Here is a 13,987-nt window from a genome sequence, read left to right on the forward strand (position 1 = left end):
CATAGATAATTGGCAAAGCTTCTGGGGAAAACCTGGTCTTGTTAGGAGAGACGGCATCCATCCCACTTTGGATGGAGCAGCTCTCATTTCTAGAAATCTGGCCAATTTTCTTAAATCCTCCAAACCGTGACTATCCAGGGTTGGGACCAGGAAGCAGAGTTGTAGTCTTACACACCTCTCTGCAGCTTCTCTCCCCCTGCCATCCCCTCATTACCCCATCCCCGTAGAGACGGTGCCTGCTCCCAGACTACCAATAACCAGCAAAAATCTATTTAAGCATAAAAATTAAAAAAGAAAAAATAATATAGCACCTTCAACTGCACCACAGACTAAAACAGTTAAATGTGGTCTATTAAACATTAGGTCTCTCTCTTCTAAGTCCCTGTTGGTAAATGATATAATAATTGATCAACATATTGATTTATTCTGCCTAACAGAAACCTGGTTACAGCAGGATGAATATGTTAGTTTAAATGAGTCAACACCCCCGAGTCACACTAACTGTCAGAATGCTCGTAGCACGGGCCGGGGTGGAGGATTAGCAGCAATCTTCCATTCCAGCTTATTAATTAATCCAAAACCCAGACAGAGCTTTAATTCATTTGAAAGCTTGTCTCTTAGTCTTGTCCATCCAAATTGGAAGTCCCAAAAACCAGTTTTATTTGTTATTATCTATCGTCCACCTGGTCGTTACTGTGAGTTTCTCTGTGAATTTTCAGACCTTTTGTCTGACTTAGTGCTTAGCTCAGATAAGATAATTATAGTGGGCGATTTTAACATCCACACAGATGCTGAGAATGACAGCCTCAACACTGCATTTAATCTATTATTAGACTCTATTGGCTTTGCTCAAAAAGTAAATGAGTCCACCCACCACTTTAATCATATCTTAGATCTTGTTCTGACTTATGGTATGGAAATAGAAGACTTAACAGTATTCCCTGAAAACTCCCTTCTGTCTGATCATTTCTTAATAACATTTACATTTACTCTGATGGACTACCCAGCAGTGGGGAATAAGTTTCATTACACTAGAAGTCTTTCAGAAAGCGCTGTAACTAGGTTTAAGGATATGATTCCTTCTTTATGTTCTCTAATGCCATATACCAACACAGTGCAGAGTAGCTACCTAAACTCTGTAAGGGAGATAGAGTATCTCGTCAATAGCTTTACATCCTCATTGAAGACAACTTTGGATGCTGTAGCTCCTCTGAAAAAGAGAGCTTTAAATCAGAAGTGTCTGACTCCGTGGTATAACTCACAAACTCGTAGCTTAAAGCAGATAACCCGTAAGTTGGAGAGGAAATGGCGTCTCACTAATTTAGAAGATCTTCACTTAGCCTGGAAAAAGAGTCTGTTGCTCTATAAAAAAGCCCTCCGTAAAGCTAGGACATCTTTCTACTCATCACTAATTGAAGAAAATAAGAACAACCCCAGGTTTCTTTTCAGCACTGTAGCCAGGCTGACAAAGAGTCAGAGCTCTATTGAGCTGAGTATTCCATTAACTTTAACTAGTAATGACTTCATGACTTTCTTTGCTAACAAAATTTTAACTATTAGAGATAAAATTACTCATAACCATCCCAAAGACGTATCGTTATCTTTGGCTGCTTTCAGTGATGCCGGTATTTGGTTAGACTCTTTCTCTCCGATTGTTCTGTCTGAGTTATTCTCATTAGAAACAAATCTTAGAAACATGGTGTCTAACCAGATCCTTACTCTGGATGGCATTACCCTGACCTCTAGTAATACTGTGAGAAATCTTGGAGTCATTTTTGATCAGGATATGTCATTCAAAGCGCATATTAAACAAATATGTAGGACTGCCTTTTTGCATTTACGCAATATCTCTAAAATCAGAAAGGTCTTGTCTCAGAGTGATGCTGAAAAACTAATTCATGCATTTATTTCCTCTAGGCTGGACTATTGTAATTCATTATTATCAGGTTGTCCTAAAAGTTCCCTAAAAAGCCTTCAGTTAATTCAAAATGCTGCAGCTAGAGTACTGACGGGGACTAGAAGGAGAGAGCATATCTCACCCATATTGGCCTCTCTTCATTGGCTTCCTGTTAATTCTAGAATAGAATTTAAAATTCTTCTTCTTACTTATAAGGTTTTGAATAATCAGGTCCCATCTTATCTTAGGGACCTCGTAGTACCATAACACCCCAATAGAGCGCTTCGCTCTCAGACTGCAGGCTTACTTGTAGTTCCTAGGGTTTGTAAGAGTAGAATGGGAGGCAGAGCCTTCAGCTTTCAGGCTCCTCTCCTGTGGAACCAGCTCCCAATTCAGATCAGGGAGACAGACACCCTCTCTACTTTTAAGATTAGGCTTAAAACTTTCCTTTTTGCTAAAGCTTATAGTTAGGGCTGGATCAGGTGACCCTGAACCATCCCTTAGTTATGCTGCTATAGACGTAGACTGCTGGGGGGTTCCCATGATGCACTGTTTCTTTCTCTTTTTGCTCTGTATGCACCACTCTGCATTTAATCATTAGTGATCGATCTCTGCTCCCCTCCACAGCATGTCTTTTTCCTGGTTCTCTCCCTCAGCCCCAACCAGTCCCAGCAGAAGACTGCCCCTCCCTGAGCCTGGTTCTGCTGGAGGTTTCTTCCTGTTAAAAGGGAGTTTTTCCTTCCCACTGTAGCCAAGTGCTTGCTCACAGGGGGTCGTTTTGACCGTTGGGGTTTTACATAATTATTGTATGGCCTTGCCTTACAATATAAAGCGCCTTGGGGCAACTGTTTGTTGTGATTTGGCGCTATATAAAAAAATTGATTGATTGATTGATTGATTTAATGCTTTTCTGATCAGTGGTTATCCCCTCTGAAGTGTTAATCTCTGCTATAAATCCAGCCTCTGCGGATTGTCTTAGCTGTTGGCTTAATAGTTTGCTGGCTTGTTCCCCATGTTCATAAAGTTCTTGGCGAGATTTAAGATGGAGGTCCTCAACTACTCCAGATGAAAGGGTATTGAATTCTGTTAGCAAACCCATTCTCTTTACAGAGATCTGCAGATGGAGATTCAGAATTTTTATGATCCACATCCTTTATCAAAGAGATCAACTCATTAAGGCGTGCTGATCGTTTTCTGTTCATGCTCACATTATAAGATATTATCTGACCACGCAAATACGCTTTCATTGCTTCCCACAGGTTAGAGTGGCTTGTATCTGGTGACTGATTTGTTTCTAGAAAAAAGTCAATTTGGGCGGATAAGAAGTTAACAAAATCTTCATCAGACAAAGACGTGGGTTAAGTCTCCAGGTGCGTTGTGGGGGTTCGTTATCTGGAAAGCAAAGCACCATTGTCACTGGGCCATGATCAGAGACAATGATGCTCTCATATTCAGTAGACCTCAGCATGGGGAGGAATTTCTTGTCCACCAAAAAATAGTCTATCCTGGAGTATGAATTATGCGCTGGAGAGAAAAAAAGAGTACTGTCTAGAAACCGGATTTCTGTATCTCCATGCATCAACCACCCCATAGGTTTGGAGGAAAGTCTCTGCTGATTTACTAAGTGTTCCCTGTACAGCTCTAGAACGATCCAAAATGGGGTCCAGAACACAGTTTAAATCTCCCCAGAGGAACAATTGATTGTTTAATTCTGGAAGGGATGAGAAAAAATTAGTGAAAAATTTAGCATTATCCCAGTTTGGAGCATAAACACAGGCCAGTACCACTGGTAGATTCAATAAATGTCCTTGAACAATAATAAACCGACCGTCTTTATCTTGAATCATATTTGTTTGTACAAACGGCACATCCCTGTGGATGAGAATGGCTGCACCACGGCATTTAGCATTAAATTTGGAGTGAAAAATCTGAGAGAATCCCCCTCTCAAGTCTGGAGTGGTCCTTATTAAGCAGGTGCGTTTCAGTTAAGAATGCCATGTCAGCTTGCAGCTTTGATAAATGAGAAAACACCTTACTACGCTTCACTGGATGGTTAAGCCCTCTGATGTTCCATTTTGTAAATTTAATGTTTACCTGCCCTGAGCCACTAATACCAGGGGTTACCATATACTAGTGTCTGAAATGACATTAATAGCTGCCTGCCTAAAAACAGCCTGATCATAGAGCCTTTTCCAGATGACAGATCTCTGTTTAAACATTGTACAATTAAAAAACAATAACAGAAAACATAAAAACAGCAGAAAATACAAAAACACAAACACAGAATCAAACACATCATTCACAAAATCCCATTGCTGGCCTCTCCCCAAACAAAAGGCTGCATAACTCCCCAGTTGTACACTCTCCCACAACATAAAGCTTACCTCATGAGACCGAGTCTCACCAAAACTCTATGAATAGCAGAATAATATGCCGCAGCTGATCTTAACTATAATCAAATACAGTGCACACTCAATAAATTTCCAATCTAGCACCTTATTCATATCTCACTCTATGTAAATAACCTTAACAGACATAATCAAAATCCCCGACCCAACCAGAGAGGCATTATCCGGGCCTTAACATATTAACAGTTAGATATAAAATTAAATGTGACATATTGGATACAATAACATACCATTGAATTTCGGAGGGGGGTTCCCAAGTGTGGTCAAAAAATAAACGGTGTACTTTCAAGCTGTGTACTTTTTTTTTTTTTTTTTTTTGACCACTCCCTACTGTGTTATCAAGGCCGCATCAGCCCAAAACAGAGAGTTTGGTAAATTTGCGCTTTTGCTGACGCCCTTTATTTATCTCAACAAAGTCCCCATCGTGGTGGCAGTCCAGATGCAGACAACCAAACACTCCTCTGTAAACGGGATGTGAGAAGCCACGGAAAGCACGCCACTCCCCGGTGACACACCTTCAGGTTGCACGCTTCAGGTTTTTCATTATGAAATCCTTGGCTTGATTTGGGTCTTTAAAGCTTGTGCGCTTGCCATCCGGCGTCGTTATCCTCAGCTCTGCTGGGTACCACAGACCATAGCGGATTTCTTCACAGCTCCTTAACAGGCTCCGCACTTCGTTGAACTCTGCCCGCTGCTTGGCTACTGCCAGTGTGTAGTCTTGTTGGATGCGGATCCTATCGCCGTCCCCCGTAGCCAGTTGTTTCATCTGCCCGGCTTTTCTTAGTATTTCCTCCTCCTGAAAATAATGGCATCTAACGATAAATGCTCTCGGCAGGTCATTATCGCCTGGTCTCACACGTAGCGTACGGTGTGCCCGGTCCAATAAAGGGGGCTTATCGAGACCAAGCGTCTCCTTCAGGTACTGTGATAAAAAGTCCGTCATGCGCTTCCTGTCTTTTCGTCTTTCCTCTGATCAAAAAAACAGGCTGTTCAGTTTACATGCATATGTATATTTGGAAAACACAAAAATGTCAATGTTCTGTGTTTTTTTTTTTTTTCTTTTTTCTTTTTTTTCAGGTGCTCATGTGAAAACAGTCAGCCAATGCCACTCGTGATCGAGTCTCGCTGTTGCAGGGAAATTTCTGCAGTCCTGACGGAGATGCAACGTGGTGGCGAAAATCCTCAATGTGTCACACAGCTGGCTAGTTTCTCGATTGTGTGTTTAGATGCACATGTCCTCAGAGTGGCACACTATGCCTACATGATGCTCCACAGTATGAGTCAGCACATGAAATAGTTAAAGTTTCATTTACATGGTTTATAGAAAAAGTAAAAAATATTCAAATACAAAAAGAATGAACTATTGTTTTGAACATCAATCCATGCTATTTTTGTTGCAGAAAGTATCATCATATCACATATCGGCAATATGTGCGGTTGTGCTGGGGACACTTGGGAAGGCACAGAAGGTTGCCACTACCAGCTTGTGTTGTATTCAAAATAAGGAGTACTTTTCCATCACCATCATCCGACTACACTGGCTTCCAGTTTCCTCTTCTGGAGTGAGGGGTTGGGCTCATCGGTGGTACCTGGTCCGCTTGGCAGCATCAGCCTCAGCTTTGTCCGTTCACGTTGGCTGCTCAGTGGAGGAGGATCATTGGTGGGGATTTCTGGTTGGTTTGATGTTTTGCAGATCTGAAGAACCTCTTTTGCTGTGTCGTTCACATAGACTGAATAAAATGTTTTTTAACAAATTGTAAAACACTTCTCATTTGAATGAAACAATGTGAAACTTATGTGAAATTGTATTTTTATTCATTTTATCATGCTATATAAAAATATACAAATCTTTTTTTGTTTTTTTTTTTCTTTCCGTTTTCCACATATCACATGTTGGATATGTGGCTAACTTTCTCACTGTGAATCCTCCTCTTTTCCACTAAGGAAAGTATATTCTGAACCGTGATCTCTCTTGCTTTGTCTACTTTTGTTGTCTCCCTGCATTTTCATTAAAATGAAGGGTTGCCACCAAAGTCCTAAAACAGAAGTTAAAACAACGTTACTAAAAACATTGCTTATATACAGTAAAAAAAAAATGCTGTTTGAAAGTTAGGGTGTTATTGAGATAACAGACACCTTACCTGCAAAGCTGACCCTGATATGAGGAGGAGACTCGATCACGAGTGGCATCGGCTGACTGTTCACATGAGCACCTGGAAAAAAAAACCAGAACATTGTCATTTTTGTGTTTTCCACATATACATATGCATGTAAACTGAACAGCCTGTTTTTTGTTCAGACGTCTGTTCATTCAAAGTAGATTAGATGTGATACAATTTATGATTACAGATGTTCTGTATGTATATTTTAGACAGGAAAGTCTCCATTTAGCATAAACATTTTTGTACAATATTATGCCTGATAAAATTTGACAACAGATATAGAAGTAAAATTTTGTTTTATTTAGAAATCTTTTCCCCCTATCCCATTTGGGTCTACAGCTTTTCAGATAAAGATTTGCAATCATTTGCTTTGAATAAAAGTGAAGAATTACAAGAATCACAAGAAACTGACTTATAAATTATTAAATATACGAGGTCTGTTAGAAAAGTATCGTACCTTTTTATTTTTTTTCAAAAACTATATGGATTTGATTCATATGTTTTTACGTCAGCCAAGCTTAAACCTTCGTGCGCATGCGTGAGTTTTTCCACGCCTGTCGGTTGCGTCATTCGCCTGAGTGAGCACTGCTCCATCCCTCTTGTCGTCGTTTCATTGCGAGGAAATGGCGGAATGATTTGGGCTTTTTTTCCATCAGAATTTTTTCAGAAACTGTTAGAGACAGGCAGCTGGAAACCATTAGAAAAAATTTGTCTGGCTTTCGGTGAAAATTTTACGGGCTTCACAGAGAATGAGTGTTATTACAGCTTTAAGGACAGCCCACAATGGCGCACGGTGCGCCGCGCTCCGAGCCGCCATCGAGAGGCAGAAAACACCACATCATTTCTAAACGGATCGCTGTGTGGAGCCGGGACCGTCGTATGCTTGTCTCGGCTTTCAGTGCTTACCAGTCGAGTGAGTATAAGAGAAATTGTGGAGAGCTGGGCTTGTCCCAACTTGTCCTCTAACACTCCGAAACGGAGGTGTTCCTTTGTCCCGCTTCATCAGCGAATCGGTTGTGACGCGCGAAGCCTCCGCGCGGCTTTCCATGACAAAATCTCTTGTTAAAAGTGAAATCTGCCGGAAAATGGCTGATGTCCAGCTCTTGTGATAACCAGAGAAATTGCACACGACGGTCCCAGCTCCACACAGCCATCCGTTTAGAAATGTGGTTTCTGCCTCTCGATGGCGGCTCGGAGTGCGGCGCGCCGTGTGCCATTGTGGGCCGTCCTTAAAGCTGTAGTAACACTCCTTATTCTCTGTGAAGCCCGTAAAATTTTCACCGAAAGCCAGATAAATTTTTTGAATGGTTTCCAGCTGCCTGTCTCTAACAGTTTCTGAAAAAATTCTGATGGAAAAAAAGCCCAAATCATTCCGCCATTTCCTCGCAATGAAACGACGAGAGGGGTAGCAGTGCTCACTCAAAGCCTGCCCACAGGCGAATGACGCAACCGACAGGCGTGGAAAAACTCACGCATGCGCACAAAGGTTCAAGCTTGGCTGACGTAAAAACATATGAATCAAATCCATATAGCTTTTGAAAAAAATAAAAAGGTACGATACTTTTCTAACAGACCTCGTATACAGAATGTACAGAAACTTTATTTTCAGTGATTTTAGAACAAACTCCTGAATTTAAGCACGCTGTGCTGCTCAAATAATTTGTTTTCATTCTCAAACACACCGTGCCAGGAATAAATGATCATTTATAAGAAAGTGGTGAGTGAACAAACCATTCTGTGTCATCCTCCACAGTGCTGTTGTCAGCTGACAGCTGCGCTTCATCCTCTTTCTGTCGCGTTCGGCTGGAACATACACGTTTGGAGCCGCTCATTATCAAGGTTGGGTAGGATTACTTTGAAAAGAATGCATGTGGATTATATGTATGTATGTACATACATTTGGATTACTTGTAATCTGATTACTTTTCGATATGTCACTTAAATCTTCGCTATAATCGCACACTATGCCTTCGCTGTCCGTTTCTGCCGTATTGGTAACCAGAGCGGCGCTGCGGCACATCTACTCGAATGACGTCACATTCGTCGCAGCGAAAAAGTAGGTCAACTCGGAGGCGGTAAATTCAAATTCTCAGATGGGTAACGAAATGTCCTTGTTCAGTGTAATTTTATGGTAAAAAAATCAAAGACAACATGTGGAAAAAGCTTCTTTTTTTTTATTCTTCAAGAATATGTAAAAACGTCATAGCGTGGCAGGGACCCTTTAAAAACCCAGAGCAGTCTGGACGTGCACAGTAACAGAGGTACAAATTAAAGTTCACCACTCTAACACTTACCGGTTTGAGTAAAGTAGGACTGGAGTCATTTCCCTGATTTAAAAGTCCAACCATTTATTCTTTTCACACCATGCTCAGACTCTAACCCGCAGCCTGCACCTGTTACCTGTTAAATCACACACAAAAGGCTGTGATTTGACACTTTTCTGCTTTCACTGCTTTGTCTGCCATCATAATAGTTTTTGCAACATGCATGCTGATTACAAATGGATCAGAAAAGTCAGCACATTTAGAGCACAAAATCGGTAAAAGGAAATTGTACAGCTTACCTTTTGATTTAGAGGTGATGACTGTAGAAAGAAAAGCTTGAGGGTCAAATTAGTCTAGAATTTGCAAAAAAACAAACAAACCCTAAAACAACGCAATTTGAAAACTAAAAATTCTGTTTGCCAAGTGATTCATTGCTTTTAGCGAATGTGTGGCAAATGCTGTTCACACTGCTATGAACACTGCCATTTACTGGCCAGTAAATGGCATTTAACTGATTCCATTTGTTCAAAGTGATATTAATCAGTGAAATCACCCGGTGGAGTCAGTGGCTGCAAAGAAAACCTGCACCCTCTTGGCCCTTTCTGGAACAAGTTGCCCACCCCTGCTGTAGGTGATGGCGAGTCAGTGAAAGTTATGGAATATAGGTGTAATGTGTTCCTGTTTACATACTTGCATCAGAATTCTAACTGCACTGTTTTGAATGTATTGGAGCCTTATAAGGTTTTTTTTTCCCAAAGATCCCAAAGAGCAGGGAGTTGCAGTAGTTAAGCTTAGAGACAAAGGCATGGATGAGTTTTTCAGCATCAATGATGACATTGTACTGTTGTGAGTGTAGTTTCAAGTTGATGATTTGGTTTTTGCTGCCCAAATATCCATGAGTGGAACTGGAAAGAAGTAAAGTCTGTGTCACCTAAAGAAGTTCCTGAGGAACAGCAGTAGGCACAGACAAACCAGTGACCCGGTGTCACTCCTGGCATTTAACTCTCAGAGAACACGGCCTCTGGACAGCAGCCAAATCATTGTTTTTGCTCTTAACCACAACAACAGGTGCATTGTACTGTTATGAAGACATCAATGATAGGTGAAAGATTTTCTCTCTGCCTGTTGTTGGCATTTTTTCCCAGAGGCTCTCGGCTACATGTGTAGGGCTGTGAATATTTGTATTGAGCATTAGCCTAGGTTTGTGTATGTGATCTTTGGTCATTCTGTATGTCAGTAACTGTCGCAGATCAGAATGTGGCTATGTGTACGCATGACCGTGAATGTGGCAGAGGTATTAGTGGAGAGCCGTCGTGACACACGAGCCCATAGCACCCTCATAAAAAAGCCAAGCTCCCCCATAGCACCTGCAGAAAAAAATTTCTGGAGCCACCACTGTTTGACTCCAATTACCTTGACCTTAATCCACATAATTGACCTCTGGCTGACTTTGGAAGGGCAGTTCTGGAATCCACTCAAGTGTGTGCCACATTTGGTCCAAATCAGATTGAAAATCAAATTCTTGGCCTTTGCCAGAATTAATTCTTTAAAGGCAGTTTTGGGCAAATCAGCTAAAGACCTTGGAGGAGAAGACCAGCAAACGGGCAGACATGACCTTGGTCCCCGTGATTAACTGTCAAATTTGATCTTGCCTGGAAATTCTAGAACATATCTGCATATGTGTACCATGTTTGGTGGACATGGCATTGAAAATCTAACTTTTGATCTTTTATCACAATGACCTTGAGTTTGACCAAAACAGACCCTTTAAGGGCAACTCGGGGGTTGACTGTCATCTACATGTCACGTTTAGCATAAATCAGCCAAAGGACCTAGGAGTCAGGCAACAAACAGCCAGATAAACCAAAATTTTTATGTTTAACCCCAATAACCTTGACCTTTGCCAAAACAAACCCCTTAAGGTCAATTCTGGGGGCAGCCTACATGCACACAAGACGTTTGGTGAAAATTGGCCAAAGCACCACTGAGGAGCAGTGGAATAAATGCACAAATAAACAAACAAACAAAAATGTTTGTCAAATTATAGTATGATAGAATTTCTTTTCGATATTATTGAATACCTGTTTAAAATCTGTCTTGTTATTGTCTTTAAGATCCTTGATGATGGAGGAGATTTAACACATTGGATGTACAAGAAATATCCAAATGTCTTCAAGAAGATTAGAGGCATTGTCGAAGAGAGTGTCACAGGGGTTCACAGGTAATCTAAATGATGGGGGTTTATTGTAAATTATACAGTGACACACCAACATCTTGAAAGGTTTACACCTCACACTTCCTTCTCCCTAGGTTGTATCAGCTGTCAAAAGCTGGACAACTGTGTGTGCCAGCTATGAATGTAAATGACTCTGTGACAAAGCAGAAGTTTGATAATCTCTACTGCTGCAGAGAGTCTATACTGGATGGGTGAGTAAGTGTGTATTTGAGTATTTCATTTTCGAAAGACTTAAAAATAAAGTCTAATGCTCTGTTCATAACATGGAGGCAACTTGTTTACTGGATGTTTTTACAGTGAAGTAAAGGGTTTGAAGTGGATAAAACAGCAAAAAGGCTGATTCATAACCAGGATATTGTGACTTATCATGGAATACACATTATTCAAATAAGCATCTTGGAATGCTCAGTCATTTTTGGTTTAATTTCTAGTTTTCTGTTAAATATATCTATAATCACATAATGTAAGTGAGGTACTGTATGCTGACATAATTGCAAAAAAAAGTATTTTTTTGTAGTTTCCTAGCAGTTGCATAATGTGTATTTCCATAGAAAATGTACAGTGGATATTGAACATATATACACCCTTTGGATTTTACAAATTGTAATTTTTTTTATTACAACCCCAGTTCCAGTGAAGCTAGGACATTGTGTAAAATGTAAATAAAAACAGAATACAATGATTTGCAAATCCTCTTCAACCTATATTCAATTGAATACACCACAAAGACAAGATATTTAATGTTCAAACTGGTAAACTTTATTGTTTTTGTGCAAATATTTGCTCATTTTGAAATGATGTTTACAACACGTTTGGGACAGTGGTACGTTTACCACAGTATTACACATCACCTTTCCTTCTAACAACACTCAATAAGCATTTGGGAACTGAGGACACTAATTGATGAAGCTTTGTAGGTGGAATTTTTCCCCATTCTTGCTTGATGTACGACTTTAGTTGTTCAACAGTCCGGGGTCTCCGTTGTCGTATTTTGCGCTTATAATGCACCACACATTTTCAATGGGTGACAGGTCTGGACTGCAGGCAGGCCAGTCTTGTACCTGCACCCTTTTACTATGAAGCCACGTTGTTGTAACACGTGCAGAATGTGGCTTGGCATTGTCTTGCTGAAATAGGCAGGGACATCCCTGAGAAAGATGTTGCTTGGATGGCAACATGTGTTGCTCCAAAACCTGGATGTACCTTTCAGCATTGATGATGCCATCACAGATGTGTAACTTGCCCATGCCATGGGCACTAACACACCCCCATACCATCACAGATGATAGCTTTTGAACGTCGCGCTGGTAACATTCTGGATGGTCTTTTTCCTCTTTTGTCTGGAGGACACGATGTCTGTGATTTTCAAAAACATTTTTGAAATGTGGACTCATCAGACTACAGCACACTGTTCCACTTTGTGTCTGTCCATTTCAAATGAACTCGGGCCCAGAGAAGGCAGCGACGTTTCTGGAGGTTGTTAAACTGTTGGACTATTTTTTTCCATGCAGTTGTTCACAAACTGGTGATCCTCACCCCATCTTTGCTTGTGAACAGCTGAGACTTTGAGGGATGCTCAATTTATACCCAGTCATGACATTCACAATTAGTGTCCTCAGTTCCCAAACATGTATTGAGTGTTGTTAGAAGGAAAGGTGATGTAACACAGTGGTAAACATACCACTGTCCTAGCTTTTTTGAAATGTGTTGCAGGCATCCATTTCAAAATGAGCAAATATTTACACAAAAACAAAAAACGTCTATCAGTTTGAACATTAAATATCTTGTCTTTGTGGTGTATTCAATTGAATATAGGTTGAAGAGGATTTGCAAATCATTGTATTCTGTTTTTATTTACATTTCGCACAACGTCCCAACTGCGGCGGCGTTTCTGGATGTTGTTGTATGGCTTTTGCTTTGCATGGTAGAGTTGTAACTTGCACTTGTAGATGCAGCGATGAACTGTGTTAACTGGCGATGGTTTTCTGAAGTGTCCCTGACCCCACGCTGTAAGATCCTTTACACAATGATGTCGGTTTTTAATGCAGTGCCGCCTGAGGGATTGAAGGTCACGGGCATTCAGTGTTGGTTTTTGGCCTTGCCAATTACGTATAGAAAGTTCTCCAAATTCTCTGAATCTTCTGATTATATTATGGACTCTAGATGATGGAATCCCTAAATTCCTTGCAATTGAACATTGAGAAACATTATTCTTAAACTGTTTGACTATTTTTTCACGCAGTTGTTCACAAAGTGGTGATCCTTGCAGCATCTTTGCTTGTGAACGGCTGAGCCTTTTGGGGATGCTCCTTTTATACCTAATTATATACCCAAGCCAAAAAGTTACCTTATACTGTTCCATCAGGTATGGACCTGACGTAGTTGGGCAGCATCTTGATGCTGGTTTGCTTGTGTGTTCTTTGTTCTTTGAGTATTCATCAACTTTCCCAGTTTTTTGTTGCCCCGTCCCAACTTTTTTGAAATGTGTTGCAGGCATCCATTTCAAAATGAGAAAATATTTGCACAAAAACAATAAAGTTTATCAGTTTGAACATTAAATATCTTGTCTTTATGGTGTATTCAGTTGAATATAGGTTGAAGAGGATTTGCAAATCATTGTATTCTGTTTTATTTACATTTTACATAACGTCCCAACTTCATTGAAATTGGGGTTGTACATTAAATTGGAATAATTCTTCCAATAAGGCTTCTCTCTTAAAATTTCTAAAATGATACCCTTTAAACTCTGTGAAAACAAATCCCTACAAAATGATATAAATTAAATCAAAATTCAAAGCCAAAATAATGGAAAGCACAAGTGTGTGTACTGCTCAGTAATTAGTAAAACACAACTAAATAATCACTTTGACATCCAATTTTCTTTAGACAAGTGAGGGGATAGATACATGAACATCTTGGACTTCACGTTACATCAATCATTAAGAAACATAAATGGGATGGTAAATATGTCTGGTGTAGGCAGTTCTCAAGAACTGAGTAACTGCCCATGAGGGAGACTA

At 40.3% G+C, this 13,987-nt stretch overlaps 1 protein-coding gene across 1 annotated transcript in view; it reads left to right on the forward strand.

The window, feature by feature from the left end:
- LOC117506906 (S-adenosylhomocysteine hydrolase-like protein 1) overlaps positions 1-13,987 on the forward strand; it is a 58,526-nt gene that overhangs the window by 31,318 nt on the left and 13,221 nt on the right. The window contains exons 7-8 of the mRNA XM_034166583.1: positions 10,846-10,952; positions 11,042-11,158. Coding sequence (XP_034022474.1) covers positions 10,846-10,952; positions 11,042-11,158 — 224 coding nt within the window. The remainder of the gene's footprint in view (positions 1-10,845; positions 10,953-11,041; positions 11,159-13,987) is intronic.

Source organism: Thalassophryne amazonica, chromosome 3 (genome assembly GCF_902500255.1).
Source record: "Thalassophryne amazonica chromosome 3, fThaAma1.1, whole genome shotgun sequence".
Taxonomy (NCBI): domain Eukaryota; kingdom Metazoa; phylum Chordata; class Actinopteri; order Batrachoidiformes; family Batrachoididae; genus Thalassophryne; species Thalassophryne amazonica.